Source organism: Pistacia vera, unplaced genomic scaffold, assembly GCF_008641045.1.
Source record: "Pistacia vera cultivar Batoury unplaced genomic scaffold, PisVer_v2 Contig76, whole genome shotgun sequence".
In the NCBI taxonomy this organism is placed as follows: Eukaryota; Viridiplantae; Streptophyta; class Magnoliopsida; order Sapindales; family Anacardiaceae; genus Pistacia; species Pistacia vera.
The window spans coordinates 53,356-70,110 of NW_022196623.1; the positions used below are offsets into that span (position 1 = coordinate 53,356).

At 36.5% G+C, this 16,755-nt stretch overlaps 1 protein-coding gene across 1 annotated transcript; it reads right to left on the reverse strand.

Annotated features, from left to right (window-relative positions):
* Positions 1-6,593: 6,593 nt before the first annotated feature.
* LOC116116012 lies at positions 6,594-7,253 on the reverse strand. Its single transcript, XM_031402119.1, has 2 exons — positions 6,888-7,253; positions 6,594-6,803 (listed from the first exon to the last, which is right to left on the reverse strand). Exons 1-2 carry the CDS (start codon positions 7,251-7,253, stop codon positions 6,594-6,596), a joined length of 576 nt encoding a protein of 191 aa, XP_031257979.1.
* Between the last annotated feature and the right edge of the window lie 9,502 nt (positions 7,254-16,755).

Here is a 16,755-nt window from a genome sequence, read left to right on the forward strand (position 1 = left end):
TGGACTGTATAGAGGAATGTATAGGTGTGAGGTGGACAAGATTTGGTGAAGTAAGATTGTTAGGTAAAGATGATGCAAAGGCTGAAGACATTGGAGGAATAAGATTACTTGCTATTGTGTTATTGTTGGCAACTGCTGTGTTGTTAGGAGAAGGTTTGATAGGAGAGCTAGTTACTACTTGAGTGATAGGAGGAGTTGAAAAAGAAGAACCAAGAAGAGCAACATATGGAAAGGTAGAAAGACTAGTGTGATTTGACTGTGATTTAGAAACTGACTCAAAAAATGTTGGCTGCATGAAACAATTGTTTGAAAAAGGAAACTCAACTTCATTAAATTTCACAGTAGGAGTAATAAAATTTTTCCCATCAGCTCTCAAACATTTGTACCCTTTATGCACCAAACTATAACCAACAAATACACACTTAGAGTAATGAAAATCAAACTTATGGTTGCTAAATTTCTAAGATAGGGAAAATAGGCACAACCAAACACTTCTAGGCTATCATACAAAGGTTCTTTATTGAAGAGTGTTTGATAAGGAGTATTGTTATTGAGTATTTCAGTAGGCATTCTATTTATAAAATAAGTACTTGTTTCAAATCCTAACCACCAATACTGTAAAGGTATATGAGCATGAGCAAGTAAAGTGAGTCATGTCTCAACAACATATCTATGCTTCCTCTCACTTTGACCATTTTGTTGATAGACATAGGCACAAAAATGCCTAAACTGAATATTACCAGTTTCAGTGAGATAAGGGATATGGGCTTTGTGCTCTCCACCTTGGTCAGACTGAAGACACTTTAACTTGGTTCCAAATTGTCTCTCAGCAAGGTGATGAAACTTAATGAAGATAGACTTGACTTCAGCCTTGGTTTTAAGAGGAAACAACTAGGTAAATCAACTAAAATCATCCAGAAACTGTGCATAGTACTTAAAACCTTCAATTGAGGCAATAGGGCTGGACCCCAAACATCACTATGTACCAATGCAAGAGGTGCAAGGGAATGAGACTATGATGAAGGAAAACTATTCTGATGCAACTTTTCTAATTGGCAAGCATCACAAAAATGAGGAAAAGAATGATTAAATTTTTGAAATCGAGATGATGAAGACCCTAAAGACTTACTAACTTTGGCTAGAATTTTATGCAAAACTGATGAGTTTGGGTGACCTAACCTTTTATGCCAGACCATGCATTGATCAGAATGTTTATCCACAAGTAAACAAGTGTTATTAAAATCATGAGCTTTATTTACAACATAATCTTTCAAGGCAACAATGTTATTAGTGTCAATAGCAAAATCAACACCGTTCAAAATAGTAGTCGAATTATGTACAGTAGGATCAAGACAAACACTAGTATTATTATTATTATTATCAACAACAGGTACAATACAATTCAAATTAATAGCACAGTTTGTGTGGGAAGCTACATTCCAGGGTTCTCTACAATGAGACTAATGATATTTGAAACAATCTGACTCAACTGGACAGGTTAAATGTGTAACAGAGCTAGACTTGTTGACAAAGCTAGACCGAGTTTTATTAGAAGTAGAAGAAGACTATGCAGTGACATGAAGATTCTCTGGTAAGCAAATTGAAACAGGAAAGGAATGTGAGGGAATGTTTAGTTGATAAAGACCTCCTTTAAGGCCCTCTTGCAATAACATTGCCCTTGTTGCCTTGTCTTTAACAACACAATAATTTGCATCAAACTCCTCAACAACATTATTATCTTTAGTAAATAGATATACTAAGCAATTTTTTGGTGATTTTAGGAACACAAAGTATATTTCTAAGATGCAAACATTTAGAATGTAAGGCACTAGGAAGCAAAGAATGACATGTGTGTGAAATCGGAAGATACTTATCACTACCCACTTGAAGCCATTCTTCACCATCATAACTCTTGCAATTGCTCAAATACTAGAGATCAGATGCAACCTAATTTGTAGCTCCTAAGTCCATATACCATGCAGGGTCAATTGGAGAATGCACTGCAGCAGCAAAATGCAATTGCTGATTGGGATGATGGGTTATACAAATACTATGAGGTGCACTAGATTGTATAAAAGGTGAACCACCACGAGAATGAGTAGCCTACCCTTGGCTAGTGGAAACAAAATTAACTTAACTAACTCCTGATATTTGTTGGCTAGGAACACCATAAGAAGAACTATTTAAGAAATCAAATTAAGAGCCAGCATTGTGCTGATGATTATGTTGATGAGAACCATAGGCTTACTGATAGGAGATTTGGACCTGTGTTGTATCGAGTACTAGCAGTGCCAAATTGATAAGAGGATGTTGAATGTGAGAGTGGTGGTTATATAAATATAGTAACTCTAAGATAAGGTTCCAGGAGATTGTATGGCACCATTATAGGAGGTATTATACCTACGATAACACTGAACGGCTGAATGGCTAGCTTCATTACATACTTGACAAATAAGTCTACTTTTATCATAACTCCTTCCTCTACCTCTCCCATAATTGATGGGTCTAGCAGGTCTAGGATTGAAACCATTATTATGGTAAGGTATAAAGGGCTAAGGTGAGGATGGAACTTGATAAGGTGGTGGAGCTATATAGGTTTGTGAGCAGTGAGGGTTACCAAGTGATATCAGTGAGGGAACGTTGTTGAATGAATTTCTAGTAGCTTTAACATTATTCGTATTGTTCTGATTTGATTGAGCTAATAAACTAGCAACATTACAATCACTAGGATTGTTAATAGGGACCATATTAGCAGAAGCCATATTAGCTAAGCTATTATAAAAGTCAATTGCATTAAACTTGTCAAGTCTTATTTCATATTCCTGCAATAGAAATTGAGCTTCTTGTAGTGTGTCAGTATCAACTTTGGACTCTAATCTAGACGTAAGTGTAACAACCGCAGCATCATATTTAGGTTCTAGTCCATCTAGCACATACTGTAATAAATCCTCATCTGAAACAACTAATCCACTAGCTAGTAAGCTTTCTACAATCTCTTTCATCTTTTTGACATAATCACTGTTAGTAAACGACCCAGTTACCCAGCGGAAAACAAAAAATATAAACTCTATAGATCGTTCCTTAGAACCAAGATCCGGGTACAAAAATCACCGTTTATATAAAATAATCAAATCTGTAGAAAAATCAGTTCAAGGTTTAAGAAACATACCCACATTTGGAGGCTCCACCAATATCGTCTCTAAATGTGTTTGCTACCGATCCAAGTGTAGGATCGAACCGTAGAGGTCCACATGAAGACAATCAACAAGAACCAATGAAGGATTTGCTAGATCCTCCTTGGCCTTAAGAAATCAAGAAGAAAACAAAAGGAGTGTTTGATTTTCAATCAAACAGTAAAGTGGCATGGGAGACTGTTTTGGGGCTGGAGGTTTTCTCTTTTTCAAGAATGAAATAATGAATAATAAAATAACACTCTTATTTTTTTCAACTAAAACCTTTTCTTTTATAGTGTTATTTTAGTTGCCCTATTCCCATATGGAATGGGCTTGGGCTCCAACCAAACATCCCCAATTTGCCAAACACTCCAATTAGATATTTTAATTTAATTCATCATTATCTCAATTAAAATCAATTAATATTTAATTAACATTTAACAATAATGATGATTTAATTAATTATGTGCGAACGCACATTTAACCGGAATTTCACTTATTTAATTTTTCTAACAAATTAAATAAAGGCTATGACCTCAGCAAATTTAATTGCACTATGAAATTACCAAAATACCCTTTCACCCAAAAAGACGAAAACGCCCTTCTTTCTTCCTGAGTCTTAAATTATCTTCTATATGTGTGACCTATAGGCTCCTCATCATACCGGTAGTGTATAGTATCGCGATTAACACTAATTAATCATCTCACTTATACACAGACCAAGATTGGCCCCTAGCAAGGTATCATGGCCACCCGATAGATTCGGATTCAGCAAAGTAGCTACTTGTCAATGATATGGTTACCGTACAATTCGATCCTTTCATAATTCGTTATCTTGATGAGACGAAGGCATAGAAATAGTGTCAACCTTCGGTTACTCTCTATATTATGTATTAAGTTTCTGGACCAATGACCCGTATTATAAACTGGATAGAGCAACAACTCAATCCCACAGTGGCCACAGTTTTAGTGTCATTGCCATATACTGAATTGGCGCCGTGAGATAACTTCTCCTGTACTCGGAAGTGATGAATCCTCTGTCAATCCACCATAGTCTTGATACACTCCTTGATGCAGCCAATCACCATCGTACTGACAGCTCTAAATAGAACTGCGTTAGGCTAGTGTCAAACTGCACTAATCGGTGCACAAGGCGCTCTAGTGATCTCAAGTCTAAGGATCACATGCACCACCATTCGTTAGAGGATTTGTTCCATAGACACTGGGGTTACCATCCATATGGAATCCTTTGGTGGGTCAGTCCAGTGAACTTGCTGCGGTGTAATCGCCTACAGCAAGCACCCATATGTTGCACCAGGTTGTCACCAAACAACCTTAACAAGTGAGATCTGTCACTGCCTTTCAACAGGGTCGTTCAACACTATGATAGCCTTACCGTATTATCTGTGTCCTTACTTCAGAATAATATTATAGCTACGAACGTTTCTAGAATGGCCACCATATGTGCTCATAGGGTTCTCACTATCAAGATTTGAAACACTTGATACCCTCGTCACGGTTCTACCATTCTAAGAACATATATCAATACATATTGCAATAATAATGATTTACGCGATATAGAACAAAATGCCTTTTATTATTGATTAATTAACATTATTACAAAGAGTCAATTCTACAACAATTGATTGGCTCTATGGCATCTACTCTAACAATCACCAATACTCAGATTTCATTTTTGAGTAGTTTGAAGTAAGTTCTTAAGATGAAGAGCCCTAGCTTTTGAGTCTGTTGAAAATTCATTCTCTAGAGCTAACCAAATTTCAATGGAAAAATAACATTTGGACATATAGCATAACATAATTTTTGAAATCGAAGCCAGAAATCAACCCACCAAGAACTTGTTAGTTCTTTCCAAATCACATAGGCTGGATTTAACTTCTCACTGATAGTATCACTATTAGGTCTATATTTCATCCCTAATTTTACTTAGGTTAGTTTCAATTCAGACTCACAAAGCACATTGGTGGAGACAAGGAATCCTACCTAAGAGGTGACCTTCCAGTTCATTGGACCAACAACAAACAGCACTTGTGCGCTCCAAAAGCGATAATTGTTCCTCGTCAACTTAGGGTTAATGACTTGTAACTCGAAGCCAAAATCAAAGTTGTACAGCTTTTGAATCTTTCGACATACTACCAATATTATTTAGAAACTGAGAGAAATCAGAATCTTTGGCCATCAATGTGAGTCGAGATCTGATACCATGTGGAGTGTTGAAACTCAAGAAAAACATAGAGAAAATATTCGAAAGCGATTTTGTATTTACGATATGAAATACAATTACAGACTGTTGGCTACTATTAAACCCTTTCTCTTTCTTATACAAAATGAAAGAGTTAACACTTGCATAACAACCTGTAACAGATAACTGAAAACGGTTTCTTAACAGCAAAACAACACACTTTAGACAATATCAAGTGACTCCTCTTTACTTGATTCTTCTTTGCTTTTGGTCCTTTTAGTCAACAAATAGTGCACATAATTATGGAAGAAAATGTCGACTTCAAACTAATTGTGAAGAAAAAGAAAAATAGGATTTATGGCAAATAGTGAGTAAATTAAGCATTTATTTTAAAATAATTAATTTGAAATGTCATTAAATATAATTTCGAAAATCTCTTTAAAGGAATATTTATAAATTCCATTTTTATTAATATTATATACAATAAGATAAATATTATATTCGATCGTTATCTTGAGCCAGTTTTGGAGCAACAATTTGCAGACTAGATGGAAAAAAAAACTAGAATATTTTGTAATTGGAATCGCCATCGAATTAGAAAAAATTCTTTTATCTAGAGTGTTTGGCAAACTAGAAAATGCAGGAAAATCTTTTATTATATTACAATGAAGATGTGTTAGGGCAAAACCCGGGAGTACATACAACTCGCGAGAACTAAGACTGTAACATAACAGCTACTAACAGTGATTAACAAAACGCTGCGTTTCCGTGCTTCTGCTTCTTAACAATATAACCGCAATAAGCCTGCTTTCATAAATTAAGTTTTCTCTACAAATGAATTTGTATAAAGACCGCACTTAGTGATTGTAGGTTAAAACGGTTTAGCTTTCCAGCCACAGTCCAATATTTCTCCCACGACATGAAGCTTGTGAAAACAGTCATTGCCGCAATAATAACGACTCCATAGCATCCCATCTTTGAAGAGATGAACATAGTTGAACAAAACACTACCACATTGATTGTACTGAATAGAGAAGTAAGGATAATCCCACATCCAATCGTAACTCAACCGCAAATGAAATCTGTTTCTTCGTATCGGGAGAGATAACGGTAAGAACCTTATGATGGATGACGAGGATAATAGTAATGCTATGGTATCTGATATTGCAAGAATTATGAGGGAAGGTCTTTGAACAAAATGTGGAGTTCCTGTTTCTTCATTGGTTCCCCCTGGTACGTAAAAGCTGCAGCAAAAACCACGGTGGCAATAAGTGTTCCCGACGATGCATGCATTTGTCGATGTCCTTAGCCAATTTCTCAGCTTTATCCTTTAAATCTTTATGCTGTTCAGTAAATAAATCTCTAGCAGTTTTCCCTTTTTTATTTGTAGCTTCAGCATTCACTGGGTGCAAAATGTTCTTCACTGCCTACAGTTAGTAACGAAACATCTATCCGTCAAGGAAATAGCAAAGTATTTTATTCCATACAAGCCGGAGTAATTGAATATTCACCTTGAACCAAAGTAGCTCTCTTTGCAGATGGTAAAGTGCTCCAGCTGATTCGATATTATTGGGTCTGTCTGGTGGTGGCAACTTTGCTGCTAAATGCAAGATGTTGTTCCCTTCTTCATCTGTGTTCTTAATTATCAAATCCTTCAATGAACCTATGTCATAAATGATTCTGAATATACTAGAGTGACGATACATGACAGCATAATGAAATATGGTGCAATGATTTTCGTCAACTTCAAACATCAGATCAGGATATGCACAAAAAATTATGTTTAGAAACGCAAGGTTTCCTTGTTTTGCAGCCTCCAATATGACCGACCAAGGTTTTCTAATAATTTCAAGAATCTGGGAGTCATCCAAAAGCATTATTTGACTAGTTCAAAAGCCGCATGGAGAGTCTGGTCACCGATATCTGAAACAGCAAGTTTAGATAAGCCAACTTTAGTTTACAGAAAACTTGAGGATGCAAGGTATTTTCACATAATCAATTACATTAATTACTTGATAAAGAATAGACAAAATTTTATTACCCTCCTATTCAACAATTAACTGACTAGATTTTAAGTTTAAATTTTCATGTCGACGTAATGTATGGCAAAAAATTGTATTGAGCCTTGGCAAGCCCAAAAACAAAGTAAACTTGACATAGCCCAATGTCATAGTCCAATTCCAATTGGACATAGTCTTAAATCTATCTTGGAAGGACCATACAACAAGATGGCCCATTTTATAAGGAGATCTTTTCAATGGGCCAACCAATTCTATGAGCTGGTCCAAACCATGAGTTAGTTTATTCCATGAATTTGGCTACTCAAGGAGTATGATCACTCTACAGTTAAAGTCATTCTATGAATTGAGCCTCCTTATAAGTTTGGCCATTCTACTAGATGAGCTTACTTAGGTTCTAGCCCATCAACCTAATTCTAGAATAGGACTCTAAGTTCCACACACTTCCTAATTTATCAAAGATTCTTAATCTTACATGAATAAATACTCCTAATTCTGCATAGATAAGTTATACGATTTTTTTGTTTATTGAAAATTTTGAACTAGTAGAACTTCGAGTTCTACAAGAATTTAAGCCTTCTTAGCTCACTATATAAATAGAAGTCTGCTCTTTTATTATTCATTCAATCCCAATGCTTCTCACTTGCTCTCTAAGTTCTTGTTTCCAAGAACCAGCGCCATTTTCCCACTATAGAGTATAGTTCTGACTACTCTATTCCGATTATCGTATAACTGAGTTCTCACCACTTTACACCAATTAAGTCGTGCACCAAACACTCTGCTAACCCTTTCCTGCTCTCAGCCTTACTAGATTCCCTCATAATTGTGTTGACTTTAACGTCGGAGTGCCTACGGCTGACACCACACCGATGTCTCCCGTGAGCTTTGCATTCACTCTTTTGTGTGTGCAAGTCTACAAGATTGCTAGTGGCCTCATCCTTGTAAGATCATCCCCTTTCGAATCTACCATAGATTTATTATCTACACTTAATTAATATTGGTAGTGAAACTATTAGAGCATCCATAAATATCTTAATTTTCACTATATTTTAATACCTTATAAGGCTTATATATTGTTTAAAAAGTAAATAAAAACTTCGTCATCCAACCACGAACACTAAAATTTAAAGTAATAATAAATAGACAAAACTATAAAACAAATTGATACCGACAATGCACTTCGCATTTCGCCTTTTTAATCCGATCCCTCCAGCCCATCCTATTCCTCCACCGTTGCTCCCTCTCATTCAGTGGCGGATCCAGCCACTTTTTGGGTGGGTCATGGCCCACAGTCAAATTTTTTTTTTTTAATATTAATATGTATAATTTATATATTTTGGTCCATTCTAACAAACATATTAATAGACAAAAATAGTAATGTATAATAAATTTTTATTTTGGCTCACCCTAAAAGAAATTTCTGGATCCGCTACTGCTCTCATTGTTCTGATCCCTCAAACCCAGTTCACCCCTCTCCTTCACGCGTTGCCTCCCCAACACTGAATGACGTATCTTTATAGTGTCTCTTTGCACTTCATTTTCTGCTTTAAAACAACATGAAAGCACCTTTAATGTTCTTACACACAATTGCTTTTGATAATTTAATGTGAAAATCAGAAGCTTTTGAATAGACTATAGAGTACGGTTTTCAAATCCCATAAAAGAAGTTAATAAAATTTCATAAACTACTACTTTAGAAGGGAAAATTGTAGAAAATGTTATCTTATCATCTAAATTAATTAAATAATTCAAATTAATCTGTTTTTTTATTACAAAACTTCTTTAAATATAGATACTATTTGTTACTATGTTAAACGTTATAATATGTACTCTTGATAAACATATGAAGAAAACTTATATAAATGTATGAAAAATCATGTAGTTAATTAATACTCTAATAATGACGTTTTATTTATTTTAAACAAGATCATAGATACTATTTGTTTAGCTTTCTCAGGAAACCTGAGGTTTGCTTAGGAACTATTTTGCAGAATTATTTATCTGGTATATATATATATATGGACAAGCTTCGAGAGTACCACCATTTTTTTTACATAAATATGACACAATTTATGATCAATGTACTTTGAGTGGTTGAGATTGAATACAACTTACAAAATAAATGCAACTTGTGAATTCTGGAAATTAGATGAGATCTTAAGTATTGAATGCATTAATTTAACGGTTTATAAATTATGACAAAACTTGTTTAAAAGAAAATAATGCTCTTGAGTTTTCTTTAATATATGTGTGAAGGATTAGCGACGGACTTGAAAAGAAAATAAACGAAAATGAATGAATTGAGAGAGAAAGAAGAAAGACTCTGTTTCTTATTCTATTATTAAAACAATGAGTTAATACAATATTAGTTACAGAAGACATTATATAGTCTGATACAAAAGCACACAAAACGCACCGTGTGGTGACAATTTTATTTCTTTACAAAAACAACCCTACTTAACTTCTAATCTTTGCAGAAACAACCCTGCTTCTTATACTTGTTTCCAATATCTTCCTGTAAGCCAAGGCCCCTGAACTAACTCAGCTGAACTTTCTTTGATCAATATCTTCCCGTAAGCCAAAGCTCCTCATGAGGTGTCTCAAAACATGAGGACTGCATAAACATCCTATTCCAATTTTCAAACCATATCACAGACATATTTCCTGCTGCAGAGATTTCAAGCCATATCTCCTACTGCAAACTTCTACTATATCACAAACATGGAAACTGCAGAAACACTGCAAACTTCAACTGCATTAACAACAAATCTCCTACTGCAAACTTCTATATCACAAACATGGAAACTATAGAAACACTGCAAACTTCAACTGCATTAACAACAAATCTCCTACTGCAAACTTCTACTATATCACAAACATGGAAACTGCAGAAACTTCAACTGCATTAACACCAAATCTCCTACTGCAAACTTCTATTATATCACAAACATGGAAACTGCAGAAAACACTGCAAACACTGCAAACTTCAACTGCATTGCAAGCAAAAATACTTCTATCGAGAATGCAAATATTCTGCGCACTTTCAAAAAAAAACTCTACACACACTGCAAACTATATCACAACCAAGAACTGCACATATTTCTGCTGCACTTTCAAAAAACTTCTACAAACACTTCAAACTATATCACAACCATGAGAACTGCAGAAACTTTCTGCTGCATTTTTCAAACCAATATTCTCCCAAAAAACATTCCAAATTTCAAACTTAATCAAACAACACATTCAGCAAACTTTTTCTGCACAAACTACTTCAACTGCATTTCAAACAAAAACTTCTGCTCTATAACACTACAAGCTTCAACTGCAGTAGAAGCAAAACACTTCTACACACACTGCAAAATTTTTCTACATACTGCAAAATTCCATAGCTCCTACTACATTACAATCAAACAAAATCAGCAAATTCTAACTGCTTCAGAAGTGAACTCTAGCTGTACATGAGCAAATTTCTATTCATCACAAACTATATCTCCTGGCTGCTGTGATCACTTTGTACAAATTCAGATGTGACAGTTAGCTTATCCCTTAGCATAGCAAAATGTGAACAAGAGAGAGCTTTGGTTAGAACATCAGCTATCTGATATTCAGATGAAACATACTGCACATTTAACAGTTTTCGTGTAACTAATTCCTAAACAAATGACCACATTTGATGTGTTTGTTCGGGCATGAAAAACAGGATTGGAGGATAATGCCCCGCCACTCATGTTGTCACACCATATCACAGGAGTGTTATTTATGTGAATGCCAAGTTCCTTGAATAGGTTTTGAATCATACAAGTTCAGTGGCGTTTGACTCAGAGATCTGTATTCAGCTTCTGTAGATGATAAGGACACTACCTTGTTTTCTAGATGACCATTGGACAAGTTGCCTCCAAGAAAAACAGTGTACCCATGGGGGATCTCCTATTAGTTTCACTCTAGCCCAATCAGCATCTGAAAATGCTTCTAAAGTAAAAGGCTGCTTCTTTGTAAAGAGAATGCCATGCTGGCATTGTTCCCTTAACATATCGGAGAATTCTTTTACATGCTGTTCAGTGAGCTTCAGTGGGCTGCTGCAAGAACTGGCTGAGCTTGTTTACAGCAAAGGCCAAATCTGGCCGAGAGAGAGTGTTAAATATTGAAGGCCACCAATGACACTTCTGTACAATGTGGGCTGATCAAACACCTTACTATTCCTTTCCAAGTCGAAGACCAGTAGCCATGGGGGTGGAGCAAGGCTTTGAGTCTGCCATTCTGCCTTTAAGAGTAGATCATGTGCATATTTAGTCTGGGACAGTAGTAATTCAGACTCATTTCTCTTACCTCAAAACCCAGGAAGTACTGCACTGTCCCAAGAGTTTTAGGGCAAATTTGCTATTCAAGTCAGCAATCAAAATTGATATGAGCTGAGATCATTCCCTGTTACAAGGATATCACTACATACACTAACAGAACATTAGCTTGAAATCCTTTTTGTAAAAAAATAAACTCAATTGAAACAGAGTTTTCAAAGCCCCATAATCAATGCAGCTTTGAGTTTGTCAAACCAAGCTCTAGGGGCTTGTTTTAAGCCATACAATGCTTTATGAAGTTTACAAACCTGCGCAGGATGACCCTTGGTTGCTGCAGTACCAGAATACCCTTCAGGAGGAAGCATAAAGACTGTTTTAGAGAGCTCCCCTTCAGGAACGCATTATTAACATCCAACTGTTGGATTTCCAATTTTGATGCACTGCATAGGATACATTCTCTTGATTGTGTGGCTGCTAACAACAGGAGAAAATGTATCAAAGTAATCTAAACCAGGTGTTTGTGTGGAAGCCTTAGCAAACAACCTGGCCTTATACTTCTGAAGTGTCCCATCAGAATTTAATTTTGTTCTAAACACCCATTTACACCCTACAACATTCATTCCTTCTATAAGGAACAATCTCCATGTGTTATTGCTCATCAACGCTGATATTCAGAGTCCATGGCTTGTTTCCACTCAGAGCTTAACAATGCTTCAGTAACTGTTTTAGGTTCTGGAAGAATAGAAGTGTGTTTACTTCAGCTTGATAAGCAATGGAACCAGGATTAGGATAAGCTGTTGACTTTGATCTGGTGACCATAGGGTGTGTGTTTAAAGATGAGGTATGGGTAGTGGAAGAACTACTTCCAGGTTGATTCCAGGACATGGTAAATTGATTCAAGAGAGGTTGAGTTTGGATTGATAGTTGATGTATCAAACTGACCAGGTTGTACTGATGATACAGAAGCAAGATTAGGTGAACTAGCAGGTTTAACAGGTTCGGAACAGAAATACATTCAGGGTTACATCAGGTTGGGATAATGTTCTGTAGGAGTAGAGTTGGATGAAACTACAGGTGGAGTAGTTCTATACAATTAGAAACACTTTGAGGTAGAATCCATTTACTAGTGGTGTTCAAACTAAATTCAATGGCGATGTGCAACTATTCAAAGTGAATGAACCAAAATCACTCTTGAATGGAAAACTGTCTCATTGAACTTAACTTGCTTAGCAAATACAATCTGCCAGTAGAGGCCAAACACAAATATCCTTTAGGGCAAGGTATATCAAGAAAAGCACACTTTCAGTATGATAAGAGAGTTTGTGTCATTGATATGGCCTCAAGTAGGGATAAAAATACATCCAAAAACCTTCAATTCAGTGTAGTTAGGCTGGTGTTTTAAAAAAACGAATATGGTGAGGCAGATTCAAGAACTGAGGCGGGGGTAGTCATTTATCAAGTATGTAGCAGTACTAAAGGTGCCCACAATACTTTAATGGCATACCAGCATTGCTAGAAGGGATAACCCAAATTCTGTAATAGTCCTATGTTTTCTCTCTACTCGCCATTTTGTTGATGTGAATGTGGACATGGATGCCTAAACAGAATACCATTCTGCTGTAAATAACCACTAAATGATCTATATTCACCTCCCCCAATCAGTTTGTAGACCTTTTAGTTTATAACCTAATTGTTTTTCACAAAGCAATGAAATTGTACGTTTACAAATAGAGAACTGATTGTAATTTTTCTTATGTATTGCATTGACAAATTATACATCAATATATAGGAAAAATAAAAGAATAATCTAGGAAAAATAATCTAATCTAGGAATAAAAAATCTAACTTCTATTTTACAGATTTGTTCCTATTATGTATTGATTACAATCCAATATCCTATTATAGATTTATTCACTTAATCATGCAATATCTGTAAGATTTGCATGATTATCTACAACAATCTACAACACTCCCCCAAGATGGAGCATAGATGTTAATCATGCCCAGCTTGTTACAAATTAATCAATCCGAACCCCATCAAGACTTTAGTGAAAACATATCCTAGTTGTCTCCAGTCTTCATATCCTGTAGAAATTAAACCTTGCTGTATTTTCTCACGAATGAAATGACAGTCAATTTCAATGTGCTTAGTTCGTTCATGAAATACGGGGTTAGAAGCAATATGCAGAGCGGCTTGGTTATCACACCACAATTTTGGGCAAAGAAAGCCATAAGACCAACTAAGTCAAAAATGATATATCCATATTACTTACACACAGACTGGGCCATAGCCCTATATTCCAATTCTACACTAGATCGGGACACAACAGTTTGCTTCTTACTTTCCATGAGACCAAATTTCCACCAATAAAAAACACAGTAGCCGTAGTGGATCTCCTATCTATCTTGGAACCCGCCCAATCTGAATCAGAGAAGCACTCATATTATTATGTCCATGATTTCGTATAAAATACCACGTCTGGAGCTCCTTTCAGATAACACAGAATATGTTCTAACGCTGCCCAATGATCAATAGTAGGAGAAGACATGAATGACTTTACTACACTACAGAGTACGCATATCAGGACGAGTGACTGTTAGATAGTTCAACTTTCCAACCAGTCTCTATACCTCTCAGGATCTTCAATAGTTCACCATCTTTGGTAAGTTGCAAATTAGGAAACATTGGCGTACTACATGGTAACACTAATTTTCCTGTCTAGTTAATAAGTCAAGTACATATTTCTCTGGAGAGGAAGATGCCTTTCTGCTCCTGTTACCTCACCCCTAAGAAATACTTCAACACTCCTAAATCTTTGTATGAAACTGAGTGTGAAGAAATGACTTAAGTAATGCAATCCCTGTAGTGTCACTCCCAGTGAATGATAATGTCGCCAAACATATACACACAGAAGAATAATGCCAACTGCCGATTGTTGTAAAGACTGAGTGATCAGACTTGCTCTTGTCATTCCGAACTTTGCAACTACTCACTGAACTTTCCAAACCAAGCACGTGGACTCTGTTTCAAACCATACAACGATTTGCGAAGGTGACAAACTTTAACAATCCCCCTGAGCAACAAACCAGGTGGTTGCTCCATATAGACTTTTCCTGAAGGTCACCATGTAAAAAAGCATTTTAGTCCAACTGATGTAATGGCCAAGAATGAGTAGCCGCCAGAGAGATAAATAAGCAAACAGAAGTCAATTAGCCACAGGGGAAAAAGTGTCAGAATAATCCACTCCATAAGTTTGGAGCATAGCCTTTAGTACAAGACGAGCTTTAAGCGAGCCAATTGACCCATCAGGATTACTTTAACAGCAAAACAACCATTTGCATCCAATAGGCTTCTTTCCAGTAGGTAAGTCACCAAGTTCCAAGTACCATTAAATCTAAAGCAGTCATCTTCTATATAGCATCACGCAACCAGATGAGATAAGGCCTGGACAGTTGCAGGAAGGGAGACAGAGTCTAGTGATGCCACAAAAGAACAAGAAGAAGATGATAGGTGATCATAGAAACAAATGAAATTATAGGATAAGTACCTGACGTTACTTCGAGAGCAATAGGAAGATCAGATCACTCAAGGTTGGATCCAACGACGAAGAGTCTTGGATAGGACATGAAGTCTGAGGTCTTCTTGACGAGGAACACAGGTATCCGGATCACTGGGGACTGGGTCTAATGACGAAGGGACTGGTACAAGAGGTTCTCTGTCGACGAGAATAGACAATGGGAATTGGAGGTAGTGGACGGATAAGTGGTGGTGCCGGAGGAGGAACAGTTAGTGGGGAAGACTCAGGTATGGACGTGGACAGTATAGATTAGTAAGTCATCGTTCCTCCCCATGACGTGTATAGGTAGACGAAGTGGAAAAAAAGGGGTGTTTTCTAAAGAAAGTAACATCAGGTGACACCAGATATCTATTAAGACCAGGACAATAACATCGATATCCCTTCTGAAGACGAGAGTAACCTAGAAAAACACATTTAAGAGTTGGGATCTAACTTGGTTACTTGGGTCGAACATCACGAACAAAACAAGTACTACCAAATATCTTTGGGGCAAATAGGAAACAAGACTTAGACGGGGAGAAGAGAACACTTAAGGAGTGGAACCATTCAAATAGAGGAAGGCATGCAGGTAATTAGAAAACAGGCCGTGGAAAATGGATCGGCCCAAAATGTTTAGGAAATTGCATTTGAATAATGGCTCGAACGGTTTCAAGAAGGTGCCTATTTTTCCTCTCGGTACTCCATTTGGGATGGTGTGTCAACACAAGAGGATTGATGAAGAATGCCATGCTGGCGGCATATAAGACTGAAAAGAACTCGAGAATACTCTTGGCATTATCGCTTCTTAAGTTCTGGACAAAAGTATTAAATTGAGTTTTAACTTCAGCACAAAAGGACACAACAATGAGGAAAAACAACTCAGAACGATTCTTCATAAATAAAGCCAAGGTACACGGAGTTGTCATAATAAAGGTAACAAAAATTTAAATCCAGGTTTAGACACAATAAGAACACGGACCCCAAACACTGAATGAACTAATTCAAAAGGGACACTAGCCCGTTATTGACTCTTGGACTTGAAGAAAGAGGGTGGTGTTTGGCAAATTGACATGACTCACAATCTAACGAAGATAATTTATTAAACTGAGGACATAGTTTCTTTAACATGTAAAGAAGGATGTCCTAACCGACAATGCTCCTCAAAGGGGTCGAAATACTAGAACATGCAATGGTTCGGGCACCTGTGTGTCAAGGATGTAAAGCCCAGATTCATGTCCTTTACCAATAATTTGCCTCGTCGTAAGATCCTGAAATAGGCAATGATCAGGGAAAACTGATAGCCACATTTAAGAGCAGCGAGTGAGTACTAAAGAAATAAATAAAAGCGAACTGTGGTAGACTCAAGTACATTGATGGATAGGGAAATTACGGAGTAGTAGGGGTAACAGACCCAGACCCAAGAACACAAGAGTTGACTCATTCGCATAGTAACATTAGACGAGGAATTATGTGACTGATATGATGAAAAGAGACTAGGATTCATGTCAT